The 17,496-nt window shown below is 52.6% G+C and overlaps 1 protein-coding gene across 2 annotated transcripts in view; it reads right to left on the minus strand.

The window, feature by feature from the left end:
- Ppp1r37 (protein phosphatase 1, regulatory subunit 37) overlaps positions 1 to 17,496 on the minus strand; it is a 32,015-nt gene continuing 14,519 nt past the window's right edge. The window contains exons 2-13 of one of the 2 annotated variants that reach the window (NM_001107482.1): positions 6,609 to 6,706; positions 5,040 to 5,085; positions 4,826 to 4,926; positions 4,313 to 4,432; positions 3,940 to 4,090; positions 3,700 to 3,855; positions 3,319 to 3,431; positions 1,937 to 2,078; positions 1,666 to 1,832; positions 822 to 1,563; positions 511 to 597; positions 1 to 427 (exon numbers count right to left, since the gene is read on the minus strand). In NM_001107482.1, coding sequence (NP_001100952.1) covers positions 515 to 597; positions 822 to 1,563; positions 1,666 to 1,832; positions 1,937 to 2,078; positions 3,319 to 3,431; positions 3,700 to 3,855; positions 3,940 to 4,090; positions 4,313 to 4,432; positions 4,826 to 4,926; positions 5,040 to 5,085; positions 6,609 to 6,706 — 1,919 coding nt within the window. In that variant the 3' untranslated portion in view covers positions 1 to 427; positions 511 to 514. Of the gene's footprint in view, positions 428 to 510; positions 598 to 821; positions 1,564 to 1,665; positions 1,833 to 1,936; positions 2,079 to 3,318; positions 3,432 to 3,699; positions 3,856 to 3,939; positions 4,091 to 4,312; positions 4,433 to 4,825; positions 4,927 to 5,039; positions 5,086 to 6,608; positions 6,707 to 17,496 lie in introns of those variants that run through there. The other variant, XM_063261305.1, reaches the window with a different exon arrangement.

The raw sequence follows: 17,496 nt of genomic DNA on the forward strand, positions 1-17,496 counted from the left end.
GCCCAGCTCCCTGATAGATTTTATTGCACTTTAGAGAAAAAAGCTCTGTTCCTTCTCCATCGCCCCACCCCACAGGGGCTGGCAAACTCTACCACCACGCTCACCAGCTAGGTCCTGAGGGGTGAGGCTGGTCACTGGGCCCTCCAGGACCAGGGCAGCCTTGTGGCTGGCCTCCTTGAGCCTGGAGAGCTCCTTGCATCCTCTTTCCCTCCTGTCCACCCCTGCCCCAATCTGGGGAGCGGCAGACAGGCAAACACATAAATACGTGCTCAAGTCCAGAAGCCGCTCCCACCCTGTGCCCCTGTGGCTGTAGTGCTCTTGTGGCGGGGCCTGGGGAGCTCCGCCTGGTTTCCTGGGGACTAGGCAGGGAGTCAGCAGGTCCTTGGGGATGGCTTCGGCTCATCACAGACTGTCCGGAACAGAAGAACTAGGGGACAGAGGTGGAGGACAGACAGTGAGAAGAGGGTTCTCAGCTCTTCGTGCCTTGCCCTCACATCCGCATCTACTTACAGTGTCACAGTGTGTCCCGCGGGGCCTCCTGACTGGCCTCTAGAAGCAGTTCCTCCAGCTTGCTGACACCATGGGAGCGGTGCAGTGCTGTAGGCAGTAGGTGGCAGCTTCCTTAGAAGTAGGTGGGGACATGGCCTTGTCCCTCCAGACCACACAGTCCCCACCCCAGTGGGAAATCTAGGGCCCAAAGTGGGAACCTAAGACCAACTCCTTTTCCTTATCCCTTTATGGACCAATCCGCAGAGCAGAATCTGAAGCCACCTACAGGTAGGTGCTCCCTTGGTAGCCCATCCCCATCTCTCACTCCTTACCGTGCTCCAGGCTGCAGCTGCTACCCTTAGCCTCCAGCCCTGGGGGTGCTTCTGGGGCTAGCGCGAGGGCAAACTCAGGCTTCAGGCCATTGGGCAGTGGCTGCCCTGCCTGAGATGGCTCCGTCTGGGGCTGAGCCTCGGATGACTCTGGGTCCTGGGTGTCCATGGTCTGAGATGGTGGAGAGGCAGGCGGGGAGGGAGGAGAGGGTGGAGGAGAAGAGACAGAGGTGGGAGGAACAGGGGGCTCTGGCCTCTCAGGTGGACTCTCCACCCGGGTCACCACAAATACCTTGTGACCTCGGCCTGGGCTGGAGACAGAAATACGCTGCTCAGTGGGGGAGGAGGGGCTCCCTGGGGGGCTTTTGTCACCAGGGCCTAGGGAGTCCGTGGAGGGTAGGAGGGCAGGGCAGGGGGCCGAGGAACTCTGGTCAGTGCCCCCCTCGTCCCTCTGCTGGTCTGATTGGTCCTCCTCCTCTTCCTCCTGCTCCTCCCTGTCAGAGTCTGAGTCTGAGTCTGAGTCAGGGCCAGGCCCAGGCCCAGGGGTCCCATTCTGAGCCCCCATGGCTGGCAGATCCCCAGACTCTTCTAGGGGCTGGGGTGCGGTGATGGTGATCTCAGGCATGGAGGCTGACGGCTGCAGCTGCTGCTTCTCCTCACGTTCTCGCACCAGCACAAAGTTTCGTTTGCAGCCATTCTGGATCTCAGCCAGTAGCGCCTTTTGTGTCTCGATGAAGCTCTTCACCTGTGGGACCCAGCCTGGCTAGGGCTCTGTGTGGCTTCTACCCACTTCCCCTCCCATCTGCCCCTGCCCATGACAGCACTGGTACACAGCAGGCACCCTCACCGGCTCCTTCTTGGGCTCTCGGTCCAGGTCCAGGCGAAGCAGGGAGTGGTTCACCTTGAGGGCCAAGGACAGCGCCATGAGCCCGCCTGTCTTGATCTCGTTCTCCCGGAGGTCCAGTCTCAGGAGGCGGGGGCTCTCGGCGATGAACTCTGCCACGGCCACCGCGCCTGGGAGGGGGACCGCAGGGGCTGGCCAAGGGCCCCATGCCTGGCCACTGGCCGGCCGCCCTGCTGAGCCCCGCTGGCCCCAGCGCGCCTGGCCCGCATCCTACCCTCGCATGTGAGCTTGGTTGAGGCAAGGCCGAGGCGCAGCACACTGCGGTTGCTGATGAGCCCATTCTTGAGATTTCGGACACCCTCATTCCCAATGGGGTTGTGGCCCAGGTTCAGTGTCTCCAGACTCTGTGTGTGTGGCTGGAAGGCACAGGGTAGGGGAGGAAGAGAGCCATGGGTGGAGGAAAGGCCAGAAAGGTATGTCAGGAAAGGAGCTGGAAAAAGGAGCCAAGGCACACTTCCTCCTTCCTCTTGCCTGGCTTCTCAGCACAATCCTACCACAGACCTGGGAAACGAACTCCTCTCCTCCTATAGTCTACCCCAAAGCCCACACTGCCCGCCCCCCCTCACCCAGCCTGTCTCTTGATGGCTTTCAGGACCCTGAAGATAGCCTCCTTGTGGAAGGGGACCTGCCTGGGCAGTAATACACAAGTGCCCACCGCGCCCTCCAGAGTGTTTGTATCTGCTGGAATTGCTTTTATGTGTTATGTGATGATAAAAAGACTAAAAACTAGGGCTGGAGAGATGGCTCAAGCAGTTAAGAGCACCAGCTGAGTTCAATTCCCAGCAACCACATGGTGGCTCACGACCATCTGTAATGGGATCCAATGCCCTCTTCTGGTGTGTGTGAAGACAGCTACAGTGTACTCATATACATAAAATAAATAAAAATTAAAAAAAGACTAAAAACTTACTGCTTTCATAAATATTAACTTTTTTTTTAAAGATTTATTCATTTATTATATATAAGTACACTGTAGCTGTCTTCAGACACACCAGAAGAGGGCATCAGATCTCTTTACAGATGGTTGTGAGCCACCATGTGGTTGCTGGGATTTGAACTCATGATCTCTGGAAGAGCAGCAGGGTGCTCTTAACCGCTGAGCCATCTCTCCAGCCCCCAAATACTAACTTTTTAAGCCAACATATCCAGTTTGTGCAAAAGCACTGTCCTACATAGTCTGTTACCAAAACACAATGATAGAATGGCCCAGACAGGCAGTGGCGGCACAGGCCTTTAATCCCAGCACTTGGGAGGCAGAGGCAGGTGGATGGCTGGTTTGAGATAAGCCTGGTCTAGATAGCAGGTCCAGGACATTCAGGGCTACATAAAGAAACCTAACCTAATCTTAAAAAACCCCAAAAAGAAAAAGCACGAAAGAACAGGGTGCACAGCTGGTGAGATGGCCTGAGAATCTAAGTTTGAAACCTGAAATATTTATACATGGCGGAAAGAGAAAACAGTCTCTTGCAAGCTGTCCTCTGACCTATATAACACACACACACACACACACACACACACACGTAATAAAAGATTTAAAACTTAAACATGCATTGGGGCCATTCAGGACGAGGCCAGTTAAGAGGCCCCTAGACTCACCAGCGCCATGCCCAAGAAGGCCATGCCTGTGTGTGTGAGCTGGTTGTTCCACAGCACCAGGGTCACCAGCCCCTTCCTCTGCTCCTTGAGACCCTCGCAGATGTAGGCCAGACCTGGGGGAGGCAGGTGGTCAGTGCCTGTCTGTCCCTGATGGCACCTCTGCTCGTGCTGCAGAGAGATCCAGAGGCTTGGGCCTGACTGGCTACTCTCTCCTGTGGAGGCTCCTGTCAGAGCTCTCACTGCCAGCACACTCTGCCGTCTGTAGCCCCGGAGGACAGTACTGGGAGAGCTCACGCTTGTACTTGGCATCTCTACCTTGGCACAGGGCTGGGCACACAAGGGGCTGGGTAACAGCATGGACAGGAGCAGGAGGCCACGCACCTGAGTCCAGCACGTGGTTGTTCCGCAGGTCCAGGATTTGCAGGGAGCAGTTGAACTTGAGCAAGTTGCCCAGCTGGGCCGAGTCCTGAAGGCCGTTGAGCTTGTTGTCCGCCAAGTACAGTTCTTGTAGGTTCATGTTCATCTTCAGAGCTGTGGCTGGGAGTGGGTGGGTGGGAGTGACTGGCCAGCTCATGTGCTGGGTCACCTGCCCAGCAGCAGGCCTCACAGGCACAGACTTACCCAGCAGCATGAGGGGCCGCCCGGACAGGCTGGCATTTTCTAGGTGCAGCACTGCCAGGCTGCTGCGGATGCGGAGGGCGCGAGCCACAAAGGGTGCCGAGTGGTCCAGCAGGGGTGTGTTGCGGGCATCTAGGTACTGTAGGCAACTCGTCTGGTAAGGACAAGGCAGGGGTAGGTCATTCAGTAGACCCAGCTGGGTTCCTTCCTGTCCCAGCCTTGCAGTGTGGAGTAAGTCAAGGCTGGGACAGGGCCACTTGCCAAGGCCATGCTAGGGAGGGGAAGGGCGGTGGATTACTCTGTAGGAGGACAGGAGAGGATGGGCCTGGGGCAGGTACTTCCTCACATTTTTCCTACCAGCCTGTGAGGTACCCACCTTGCGCATCATGTGGGCAGCAGCCTGCCAGCCTCGAGTGCCGATGTGCTTGTTGAAAGAGATGTTGAGGTGGGTGGCCGACTCGTAGTATTCAATCATGTCAAAGAGGGCTGAGGCACCCTGGAGGCAGGCACATGTGGGCTTGGCCTCAGGTCAGGTGGCCAAGGCAAACACAAGGGTTGTGCCACAGGAGGGGTGCCGGGCAGGCAGCAGCCTCAGGATGACAGGTATGCTCTGTATGACCCAGGAGGGTGGAGCTCTTCTCCAAGCTACACTCAAGAACACAGCCTTCAGAGGTTGTGATTTCCAGATACCCATCAGCCCCCTTAGTGTGATAGCCAGAATAGCTCTTGGTGGCCACTCTCACTCCTCACCCTGCTTCCCAAGCCTCATCTTCAGGGTCTCAGGCCCACCCTTGTCATATTAGATACCTGCTTCTGGTCTCCAAGAGGCCCTGCCCTTGCCCTCTCCCCATCCAAGTCTCAAGAGGCAAAAAGGAGCATGGATACTCACATCTTCATCCAAGTTGGTTTGCTCCAGGTCCACGACCTTGAACTGCAGTCTCTTAAAGACCTCCTCCAGAGCCTCACAGGTCTTGTAGTCAAGCTTCTCCCCTGGGAAGGGGCAGGAATCTTTTATGTGGACAGTCCACACCACTAGCATCCATCTGTCTCCTACAGGAACCACTGAGCCCTTGGTTACCCCTGCTGTCCGTGGGGACACATACCCTTTAGGTCCAGGCAGTTGATGCGTTGCTCAAGGTCGGTGAACTCCTAAGAAAGCAGGATGGAGCTGGTCAAGGCAGGTAAGACACCCCAAGAAGTGGGGTGGCCTGATAGTGGGGGAGCCAAGGCTCAATGGGCTCTGCATGCCCTGCAGTGAGATGGCATCTGGGATGGGATTGGGCAGGGTAGGTGGATGAAGGCCTAGAGACAATCAGGACTGGCTGTGAGCACCTAGGACATGAGAAAAATCTGCCTGCAGCCAGGCAGCCACAGACCTGTCACTCCAGCTGATGACATGAGGTCAAGGTCCAGAGGAAGACTGGCCCAAAGGACTGAGATAGGCAGACTGACAGCCACCCGTGGTACTCAGCAAAGGATGCAAAGGCACCAGCTTGGGTGTTTTCCCAGACCTCCCTGTAGGGTCCACCTAACCCACACACCAGGTCCCTCTCTGGGCTTCACTGTCACCCAAGGGTCAAACGCCATAACAGAGGTCAAGCCCCAGGACCCAGAGGCTCGGGCTGGCTTGACAACATACATGTCTGGTTAGGGGCAGGTCTATTCGGCCCTCATACTTGCCTCACATGCCACACTGAGTGGCTCTTTCCCTGGAAATGGCAAGGCCACACTTTGCCAACTCCACAAAATACACATAGCCCAGGAACTCAGTGACGGCCATGTCCCAGGCACCGAAAGGGCCCCAGGTGGAGGTAGGGCAAGGGCTGACCATGGAAAGCAGGGAGGCAATGGGCAGAGTGCGCCTGCGTTCACACTAGCTGGGACAGCGCTTGGTGCCTGCACTCCTGAGCTGGCAGCCCCACTTCTACAAGTCTTTCCACAGGCTGAGCACAGGGCTCTTGGGATGTGCAGGAGAAATGAGAATCGATTTGCTTTCCATGGCTCTATCTAAACCTTCTTTTCATATCACTGTGCTCATGTGGAAGACATAGTCCTCCATTTGTAGCCAGCATGTGGTTCCGGCTAGTCAAACTCAGACTGTCACGCTGGACACTGGCACCTCTGCCTCTCAGCCTCTGGCCAGCCTGTTTTTGATTTTGGAGACAGGGTCTCATATAACTGAGGCTGGCCTCCAAACTCATTCTGTAGCTGAGAAGGACCTTGAGCTCCATCCTCCTGCTTCTACCCTCTAAGTGCTGGGCTGACTGACAGGCAGTGCAGCTTGTTTTAACTTCCTAAGCAGCAGGGAGTATACGCCACTTCTGAATCCAGACTTAGGTTTCTGCCATTTTGTTCTTGTTTGTTGAATCAGGCCTCAGAGCCCAGGCTAATGCTTGACTTAAAATTCTCACACCTGAGGAATGAATTTTGAAGTTTAGACTTAATTGACAAGATTAAGTAAGGTGTTTCTTTGAGGACAGAATTTTTCTAGGGCTGAAAGACTTGGTAATATCATTTTTGTAATTCTGGCCTGTTGCAGCTGAACTAGGGGTTTCTGCAGCTGTCCTTACACAGGCCCTGGGGGCGGCAGGCTGGGCAGGTTCCAGGGCAGAGCTATGTGTATGCATGCAAGAACACACGCATGTGCGCACGAGTGCCCGCAGACCGCATACCTGCAGCTGCCTGAGGAGCTTGGGGATCTGTCTGCAGTTCAGCTTCTGGCAGGCCTGCCTGTAGGCACTGATCACCTCATCCACCGTCACGTTCTGGGCTGTGGGCAAAGAGCAGGCTCAGAATCCACGGCCCTCCGCTTGCTGCCTCACTGAGCCCTCCATCCCTTCTTCCTGACAGCAGCGTGACAGCACTCCTGGTTGTAGACATCACTCAGAAAGCTGGCACAGCCCTCTACAAGTCACTGGGGCTCTCAGGCAGCCACTGAAACATACACAACTCAGAAGACTTTTGATTACAAGTTCCCTCCCTTACTACATGGGGAGCCCCAGCTGAGCAGGCCACCACCAGGTCCCCAGCAATGCCAGCCTTAGGGCAGGCATTTGGCCAGCAGGTGCTCTGGTTTCATTTTTGTTACAAAAGTACCATGGAGGAGGGTGTGGCTTCAACTACAGGTTACATGCAGTCCCTTACTGCAGCAAAGTCACATAGGCGAGAGCTTGAGACAAACCAGTCACACCACACACCACATCAGCAGCCAGGGGCAGAGAGAGGCCGCTGTACCTATGCTGCCAGCCAGCTCTCTCCTCCCTCACACAGATCAAGGTGCAGTCCATAGCCGTTTGTCCTTGCACCAAATGGACCTTCCATCCTACCTCAAGTGATAACCAAGAAAACCCCCACATGTAACCACAGCCTGACTTGATCCAGGCAATCCCTCATTAAAACTCCTCATTCATTCAACTTAACCGCCATGCTGGTTAGCTCCACATTAAGCCCAGTGACCTGAGTGGGATCCCTGAACCCAGAGTGAAAGGAGAGAGCCACCTTGACCAAACCATCTCTAATTCCACATATGCCCGGAAAAGGTGCCACCCCTCAATTTTTTTTAATTCATTTATTATATATAAGTACACTGTAGCTGTCTTCAGATGCACCAGAAGGGCATCAGATCTCTTTACAGATGGCTGTGAGCCACCATGTGGTTGCTGGGAATTGAACTCAGGACCTCTGGAAGAGCAGTCGGGGCTCTTAACCGCTGAGCCATCTCTCCAGCCCGGTGCCACCCCTCAAAACAACATACATAATGTAATTTTAAATTTAAGTTTTGTTTGTTTGAAACAGAGTCTCATTTTGTAGCTCTGGCTGTCCTGGAACTCTCTCTCTCTCTCTGTAGACCAGGCTGGTCTTAAACTCAGAGATTTGCAGGCCTCTGCCTCCCCAGTGCCAGGATTAAAGGTGTGTCTTACTAGAAATGGCTGACCATCTTGCCTCAGCCTCTATTACATATGTAGGTACCACTGCATTGTGCTCACTTGAATTTGATGGATGAATGCACTTCGATCCCAGGAAAAGACAAAGCTCACAGAGGTCAAGAATCTTGCCTTAGGGCACACAGCTGACACAATACAGCTAGGATTTGAACTCCTCTTTCAGTTCCTCTCTTGAAATCCAGGGTACGGCCAACCACACTGCTCAGTCCACAGTGCCACAAACTGAGAATAAAGGAGAAAACAGGCCTGCGAGCGCCCCCCAGGACGAGCAGTGGCTGTTACATTCATGACGAGACAAAGATGGAGCAGAGTAGCCCCAGGCCCAGGCCCTAAGGCTCGCAGGCAGCCCTGTGTGTGTGGCAGCTTAACCCACACTCTTCTGCCTACTCAGATTTGCTTCTTCCAGACTTTTTAGAAAAATAAGTTTAAGCCAGGCATTGCAGTTACCTAGGAAGCAGAAGGGTCAAAAGTTTAAAGTCAACTTGAAGTCAGAGTGAATACAAGGCCAGCTTAGGCAATTTAGTGAGACCCTGTCTCAAATTACAGTAAAAAAATAAATAATAAATAAATAGTATGTGGTTCACTGAAAGAGCCTCTGCCCAGAATCCCCCAGCGAGGGGCTGGGGGTGTGGCTCAATAGTAAAAAGCTCATAAAACGGTCTAGTTTCTGTTTCCAAAACTCCATAAACCCACAAAACAACCAAAGTATGAATTTTATTATATCACAAACATACTTGAAGATTTTGGGTGCTCACAACTATCTTGAAAACAATTATAGCCACTTCCACTGAGTTATTCAGGTGACCATAAAGAGACGAAACATCAATAGCAGGTAACAATCTTAAAAGAAGGCTAGCTTATTATAACTGGCACCTTTTCTATTCTGCCTTTAAAGATCACTCTGAGGAGTCCCGGAGTTTACAGACGGCACCAGTGAAACTGGTTCAGTCAAAGACCATAGGTCCAGGCCAGCGACATTAGGTATGGTGAAGCTGGGCCTGGGCTAATATAGGCTGCTTTGTCAACATTGATAATTCTCAGTCTTGTAGCATCAACAAGAAGCTGACAAGAGCAAAGCCTGGTGCAGGGACACAGGCATATACTCAGGGGCCTGGGGCAGGAGCAGCTCAAGGCTAGCTTTAGCTACAAAATAAGCTAAAGGGTAGCCAGGGCAACTCAGTGAGACCCTGACTCAAGAAAAATTAAGGAGCACTGGGGGATACAGCTCCTAGTGCCATACTGAAGATGCTAATACATGGCTGCCAGGATGGCTCTCTTTTGGCTGTTCTTCCAGAGAAGGGGGTCCAATTTCCACCACCCACAGGGTGTGTGTCTATAGCTCCAGTCCCAGGGGATCCGATGCTCTCTTCTGGCCTCTATGAGCACCAAATAGGCAGGTGATAGACAGACATGCAGGCAGTAACAGCCATACATATACAAAATAAATAAGAATGACAGCTACATTGTGTCAATTTCCCACCTTCTAAGTGGTGACAGACACAGTAAAGACACAAGAGTAGGGCTCAAAGCCAGCAGCCCCTGGTGTACAGGTCTTGACGGACCTGGCCTACCATAGCTGGCTTCGCAGCTCCTAGAATCATTCATGTGACCTAGGGCATTGCCAGTGGGGTTAGAGGAGAAACTTGGAAGTGGACACATTAATCATCATGCACCAGTATTTATTTAAAGGTAAGGAAAACAGAGGGAGGGTCTGGGTCAGTGGTCAAGAGCCCTTGCTATCCTTGCAAAAGACCCGTGTTTGGTTCCCACCACCTACAACTGACAGCCAAAAGTGTCTGCAACTCCAGCTCCACAGCATCCAACATCCTGTTCTGGCCTCCCAGGGAACCTACACAAATATGGCGCACATGTATTCACTCAGGCACATACATGTAAAATAAATCAATCGGGTGGTTACAGGTCTTTAATTCCAGCACCTGGGGGTGGGGGTTTGGTGAGGGTGGGGATCTCCGAGTTGGGAGGCCAGCCTGGTTTACAGAGCCAGTTCTAGGACAGCCAGGGCTACACAGAGAAACCCTATCTTTTTTTTTTTTTTTTGGTTCTTTTTTTTGGAGCTGGGGACCGAACCCAGGGCCTTGCGCTTCCTAGGTAAGCGCTCTACCACTGAGCTAAATCCCCAGCCCCGAGAAACCCTATCTTAAAACAACAACAAAACAATAAAACAGACAAAGAAACCAACAAATACATCTTAGGGGGAAAGATGACTGGGGCTGTAACTTGGCATAGTGTTTGCTGTGAGGAGATCCTCTGCGTAATGGAACAGGAGAGGCACACAATGACTTAAACAGCCAGTCTGTGGAGGCGCAGTGCAGGCCTCAGGAGTGTCCACTCAGTCCAAGCTCAGGAGGCATACAGCTGGAGAGTGAGTGGACCTCTCTCACTTGTGGTTTTGTTTTTTCCTTATACCAGGTAGGCCCTCAACTCATGACCCTTGTGCCCTGGCCTCTCGGGCATTGGGATTCCCTGCATGGCTAAGGGCTTTCCATGGGTGACTTCATTTAGCCAAGTCTGGGACAGATCCCGGAGATAGGCACACTTCCATTAGACAAGGAAGCCTCGCCACAGGGCCAGGCGTCTGCCCGTCACAGAGCCAGAAGAAGCAAGGCGCGGAAACAAGAAGTCAGCTCTGTCTTCTTACCGCCTCAGCAATGGAGTTAGGTGGGTGGAAATATGGACCGTGTCATTCAAGGAAGGGTCACCAGGGACATCTGAGTTTCTTAAGAGGACCCTGTGGCATGGCTGGCAAGCAGAGTCTCAGCAGTGGGGCCCACGTCTCTTCAGGACAGGCTGCTGTGGCTCTCACGGGAACAGTGAGAAATCTGATGCTGAGCGTCAGGTGACTGGCGGCCAGGAGACATGGCCTCACGTGTACATACACGTGCAAGGGTGGAGATGGAATGTGGGTCAGCCGGGCACAGGGGTGGGGGGGGACACTGTCCAGTCATCCCCAGCAGCTGGGGACTGGTAGGAAATGGGCAACACATAGGGGCTCTCACAGAGAACGACAATGGGGGTAGAGTGTACATGGAGGAAGGGCTGCTCACTAACCTGCACCCTAACTTCATGCTGTCCTTATTGGGGACGATCTCACTGGTCCCTGGTGCCCACCATGGACAGGGGAACCTGGAGGGCCAGGCTCAGAAAGCGCTGTTTCACCTGGGAGGTCCCAGGCAGGGCCTGACTGGATGTTAACGAGGCCCTAGGTGATCTGTGGGCCCCATCCTGAGAGCCCCCACACTTGGCAACACTGAGTTGCTATTATGGAACAAAGAAGAGGAGGAGGCCAGCTGGCAATGGAGAGAGGTGGTTCCCCAGGCTCCTGCCACAGGGCTCCTTCATTCACAGGCACACTGTGCTGGCAACAGGCACCATCCCCCAGCCCTGTGGGAGCCTCAGGGTGGGGACATAGAGGACAGCACAGCAGCTGGCATCAGTCCTTGAACAGTATGGCAGGAGCAGGTAGTTGGGGCAAACCACTGCAGAGGGAGGCAACACTGAAGGCCTTGGTGGAGAGAGGCCACTGAGAAGGGGCACAGGACAGAGCAGCACTGCTCCAGATTGTCTTTTGTGGGACAGGAGAGGAGACCCAACTTCGTCCCCATGACAGGCTATTAGGACTGGCTACCAAAAGCAACCAGTAAAGCATGCTCTGAGGTGGACCCATACCATCTCATGTGACTCAAGGTTTTGGTGGCTACCAAGGGGCTGGGAAGCAGGCATGACAGACACCCCAAGCCCAGGTGCATCACAGAGGCTGACAGCTCCAAGAGGCCATCACCCAGAGCAGAGGCTCTGGGCAGAGTGCAGGACAGATGGCACATGCAGGTCCTTCAGGCTCCCTGCACCAAGGTCAGGACGCACTGATGGCAGGGGCCAGGCTCTACAGGATACTGCTGCTGGCGTGACAACTGTGGCTATAACAGGTGAATAACACACACTAATACACCAGTGCAGGCTATCAAGAGCTCCCTCTGCAGACTTGGGTCAACCCCTAGAAACTTTTCCTGAAGTGAATTTCACTTCCACTTCAGAGAAGGAACATGGGGTTGGGGATTTAGCTCAGTGGTAGAGCGCTTGCTTAGGAAGCGCAAGGCCCTGGGTTCGGTCCCCAGCTCCAAAAAAAAAAAAAAAAAAAGAACCAGAGAAGGAACATGAGGCAAAACAGTCTTGTGCTCAGATGTTAAGTTCTACAAGGACACACGCCGAGCTGCTTTCTAGGAGGGAGAGCTGGACAAGCAGAAGGGTGTTGTGGAAAGACTGTTTATTTCTTAAGACAATGTCTCACTATATAGTGTCTGGTCCCAAAGAAACCCGGGACACGTATCACTCCATGCCAATGGCTCTTGTTTCCTGAACCCCTACCCTAAACCTTTCCAGCCCAGGAACTGGGCTTCCCTTCCTCCAGCTTCAGATTCCTGTGTAGTTCAGCCATTTTGTCCACACATTCTCTTGGCTCCTGGTTCCCTCTTTGCCTTCTCTTCCTCCCTTCTCCATGGCCCTGGTCTATCCTGCTGGCATGTGTAGTCTGGACTCTTCTAGGCACCTCTGCTGTTTTTCTACATCATATCTATAATAAATCCTTCTCCTTAACCATATATAGATTGGTCATATCCTCATTTTCACTCATATGATCCTATCCTGAAATACACAGGTGACCCCTACTTCAGTCTCCAAATCCTGAGACTAAAGGTGAGCGCCATGATGCCTGTCTAACTCCTCAGTGCTGAGGCTGCTGTGGTATTCAGACACTTACTCACTTACAAAAACCATGGTGGCACACGCCAAACACTAGCATGCAGAAAGCTAAGGCAGGAGGACTAACTTGAATTCAAGGCCAGCCTAGGGCTCTGAAGAAAGGGGGACTTTGTGATGACTCACACCTCTAACCTGTGATCCCCACCTGCCTGAAGACATGCCCCTGGAGTGCTGGGGTTACTGTTCATGCGAGGTAACAAGCCGTGTGTTTTCACGCCTGTAAAGAGCGTGGCTGCCCCAACTGCACAGGACGTGCTTGATCCCACATAGGGGGAGGCACATAGCCTTGTGGGCTTTGCCTGTAGAAGCCTCTGACTAATGTAATTTGGTACCATAGTCTGGGCATCCCAGGTATGGACCTGGCCAGTGCCCACCATCCTGGCCAGAATTTAATAAAGCTTGCTTCAGATTTGGCTCAAAACTAGTGGTAGTAGTCTTATTCTCTCTCATCTGGTGGGATTAACACCTTCACATTAAAATTGGGAAGAGGGCTGGAGAGACAGCTCAGTGGTTAGAGCGCCGACCGCTCTTCCAGAGGTCCTGAGTTCAAATCCCAGCAACCACATGGTGGCTCACAACCATCTGTGATGGGGCTCCGATGGCCTCTTCTGGTGTGTCTGAAGACAGCAGCAGTGTACCCACATACATATAAATAAATAAATACATAAATAAATAAAATTGGGAAGAACAGAAAAACTAAACTTCTATGCCCAGCTGGGAGCGGCTGCTCTCAAGAGGTCAGGTTCTTGGCAGAGAGTGCTTGAGAGTGAGATCATGTGATATAGAAAGGGGAGGAGCATGGCAGGGTTCAGGGGAGGGAAAGACTGTAGGGTGCAGTGGGGCACCATGCTCAGTGAGAGGTCCAGGTTCCTTAGAAAGCCTGCAGGCTAGGACTGCACTCTTGTTTGCTTCCCTGTCCTCCCATAGCTGTCCAGAGCACACACGGCCTCTCTCAGGAACACCTGTATACTCCACACAGTGGGTCTGCAGTGAGTGCTAGAGATACTAGGCCTCCACAGCCACCTCGAAGTGAAAGAACAGAACAGGATGGGAGGGGTTGGGGATTTGGCTCAGTGGTAGAATGCTTGCCTAGCAAGCGCAAGGCCCTGGGTTCCGTTCCCAGCTCCAAATAATAAAGAAAGAAAGAAAGAAAGAAAGAAAGAAAGAAAGAAAGAAAGAAAGAAAGAAAGAAAGAAAGGAAAGAAAGGGAAAGAACAGGATAGGCAACTGCTGATTTCTGAGCTGGAATCCCAAACAGTATAGCGCCACACCCAGCGAAGTCCAGGTCTCAAGCAACATGTTGAAACCGTGGACTTGCTTTTCTCGTGAGCCTGGGAATGTCAGACTAGGGCTGCCAGCGGCTCTGGAAATGAGAGGTCTTTGTCGCCCCACTGGAAGAGAGCTCCTTTCCCACACATGTTGAGACAAGGTCCACTCCTGGAACTCTGAGGATACTGAGGGTGGGGTGGGTGAGGGTGGAGCAGTGTGGAGGGCTGCTATGGCCAGGATGACTCCCAGTGGGGAGGGCCTCCTCTAACGCCAACTCAGCATTCTAAGGGTCTCTTCAGTACTGACTGTCCATTATTTTTTTTAAACTAGGTGGCCATGAATGAACCTGGTACCTCGGAGACTGGCCTTGGGCTCCTAGTCCTCTGTCTCCACACCTGGCTACTGAGTCTTGTAAGACACAGGAGAAGACTGATCATACAAGACCTGCAGTTGGGTCAACAACTGAAAGCTGGGGGTGGGGACGGACATGCTGCTAGGCAGACTGGGAAAAACAAGTAAAACCTTTTCATTTGGCAAAGCCAGTCCAAGGCGCATAGGCATAAACTGTCTGTCTCATCCAGAGCCCACTCACAGATGCTCACACTGAAGGCTCACTAGAGTGCAACTGGCACCAAGGAGGCCTGCAGCTCAGTCAGGTCAAGGGCACACTGGTGCCACAGGGAATGTGACAATGTCTGAGACAGGTTGAAGGTGAAATGCAAGAGTGAAAACCCAACCATGACAGTCAGGAGCACCGACTTCCAGGCAGCTGTTTATCCTCATTGCTGTCATCCTGTCCACCCCACCTACAAGCTCTCCAACACTGCCTGAAGCAGAGACCACCAGCCAGGGTTCACCTGCACTCTGCTTCAGAAGATGAGACCCCAGGAAGGCAAGCCTACCTCTTGTCATTATCATGGTCAGACATGATGTGGCATGTGGCCTGCTGTGATAACAAGTCCCCTGCATGGGACCTCAAAATGAAGGGTGGCCCCAGCTGAGGAGGGGCTTCATTCCCTCTATTTGTATACCTGGCTTCCTTCCTACCCCATGTCCTGTACCCTCAACTAACCTGTCACTCGGGCCTCATCTCCCACAGCACCTCGTCTTGGAGATTTTATAGGACACACATCTCCAGCCTGTAAAGGTCTGACTGTGGCTCTCTCTGGTTCTAGAGCAAAGCTGAGTATGTGGGTGGGGCCACGAAAACCAGGATGAAGTTTCTGAACTTGCAAATAACCAAACTCTTAAGGCGTGAGTGTGCGGCAGCACATGCTGGAGCTGTCTCCTGCAGCTTTACTGCAGTCTCAGCCCTGAACACACAAGCACACCCGGGAGTCACTACTCATCTGTCACGCCATGTGAACGCCCATACTCACATGTGAGCTAGAGTGCTTTCAATGTACACACAAGGCCTTCTGCTCATACAGAACCAGAGCAGTTCAATATGGTAACATGCTAACATTTTCCGGCCACCATCCTGAAGCAGGTGTGGAGTACGCGTAGCAGTAGCTGCACGGTGTTAAATAGCATCCTTATCCCATCAGCATACACATTTTAGTATTTTCTTTTGCACTTACTTCCTGTGTGTGCACACACAGAGGTTAGAGGTCAGCCGCAGGGGTTGGTTTTCTCCTTCTACCATGTAGGTCTGGAGACTCAAACCCAAGCCAACAAACAGGCTTGGCAGCAAATGACTCCCTCTGGGCCACCTTGTGTGCCCTATTCCAGTTTTTAGTTACTTCAAATAAAGTAGGAGCTAGAGAGATGGCTCAGTGGTTAAGAGATTTGCTGCTCTTTCTCAATAACCCAGCTCTGCGGACCATGCCGTCTTTCTTCTGGCTTACACAAGCACCCCACTGCATGTGGCATGCACTCAGACACATACACATGCCTGTCAGGCAACCGTGGAGCTACTGCTGATCTCCCCCACACTGCTGGCTCTCACACCTCCTATTTTGGTTTCAGGGACAGGTCTGCCCTAGTAACGACTGTACCTTTAGCACGAGACTGGGCACGGAACTTAATCTGGCTGGGTGAATGTCTGAACAACTGTGAGAGAGCACTAGCTTGGGGCTGAGGAGAGACTAAGCTCACCACAGGATTGTTTCTGACTAAAGCTTTCCCTGGGGGCATTCAGGCTTTCCTCTATGGCCCAGCAGGATGTGTACACCTGAAGACACTGGTGCCATTCTGCCTCAGGACATGTATGTACCTTCACAACAGAGGAAACAGAGACCCAGGGAGGACATCCAGTTGGGAGTCAGGCCTTGGCTCCTTAGGATGGCCAGGCTTGTGTCACCTAAGACACAGCAGCAGAGGGAAGGTTCAAGAGACAGAAAGAGTGAAGTGTGGTCCAATAGCAAGGTACTGACCACTCTCTCATTTGTCTCATATCCCCGATGGCCAGAAGATCCAAACTGTTGTAGGCCCTGCATCTTATCTCATGCTTGGGTCTCCATATCCAGAAAACCACCAAGGACACACACACAGAGACTTCTAGAATCAGTAAGTGAGCCAACCTAGAAAGAGTAGAAGCGAAGGGCTGGTGCTTTGTAAACAGCAGCAGTCATCACCACAGTCAAGGACAGACACCTTGGTGACCAGGTAGTGGAAGAGCAGAGCAAACACAACTCTTACTGCAGAGAGAGGGAGGCTTGCACCTGTCCGACCCAGCTGCATCTCCCAAACGCTGCTTACACACCCACTGTTTACCCTTAAATATTTACCCAGGGCTGGGTAGCTGAGGGTACACAAGGGAAGACCTGGGGATAGGCAAGGCAGTGAGCACCAGGGTAGGCGTGGCAAGACAAAAGAATACCCTACAGGAGCCAGCAGCCAGCTAGGAGTGCACTTGTAAGGAAAAGGTTGCAGCCCAAGCAGGCGGCTTGTCCACTCAGACCTGGCACTGGGTGGGCCCGAGGAACTCTCTTTCTGTTTGTCCATGAGCAAAACAGCTGCACTGTCCCAAGGAGGTAAAGCTCTGTACTCAGGCCCTGAAGGGCTCACTGAGGCAGGGCAGACTCAGGGAGTCTTCCGGATCCAATGCCATCTTCTGGTCTCCTCGGGCACCAGGAACACCACACAGTATACATGCATGCATACATGGAAAACACACACACACACACACACACCCCACATAACATGGAAACCCAAAGTGGTGGGTGCTGGGGAGGCAGAGACAAGCAGACCTATGTAGGGCTCACCAGTCACCCAATCTAGCCTACCCATCAAGTTTTAGGCTAATATAAGACCCTATCTCAAAAAAAAAAAAAAAAAAAAAAAAAAAAAAAAAAAAAAGATGGCTAGCCTCTGAGATTGTAGTCTGACCCCTGACCTTCAATCCCTGCCACTCTTCATCTCATGCCTATGGCAGCTCCAGGCAGCCCTAAGTGCTCCTACAAAATTCCATGCATTGTTGCTGGCCCTGTCCACCTTCTTTCTGTAAGGAGGTGCAAAACAGTGTGTCATCCCCTTTTCAAAACAGTAGCTGGGCCAGTCCTTGAGCCTCTGTGGCCCGGGGCCTCTCATTCTCTAGGTAGCAGCCCTGAGCAGAGTAGGGAGTGTGTGG

The sequence above is a fragment of the Rattus norvegicus genome, chromosome 1 (genome assembly GCF_036323735.1).
Source record: "Rattus norvegicus strain BN/NHsdMcwi chromosome 1, GRCr8, whole genome shotgun sequence".
NCBI lineage: Eukaryota > Metazoa > Chordata > Mammalia > Rodentia > Muridae > Rattus > Rattus norvegicus.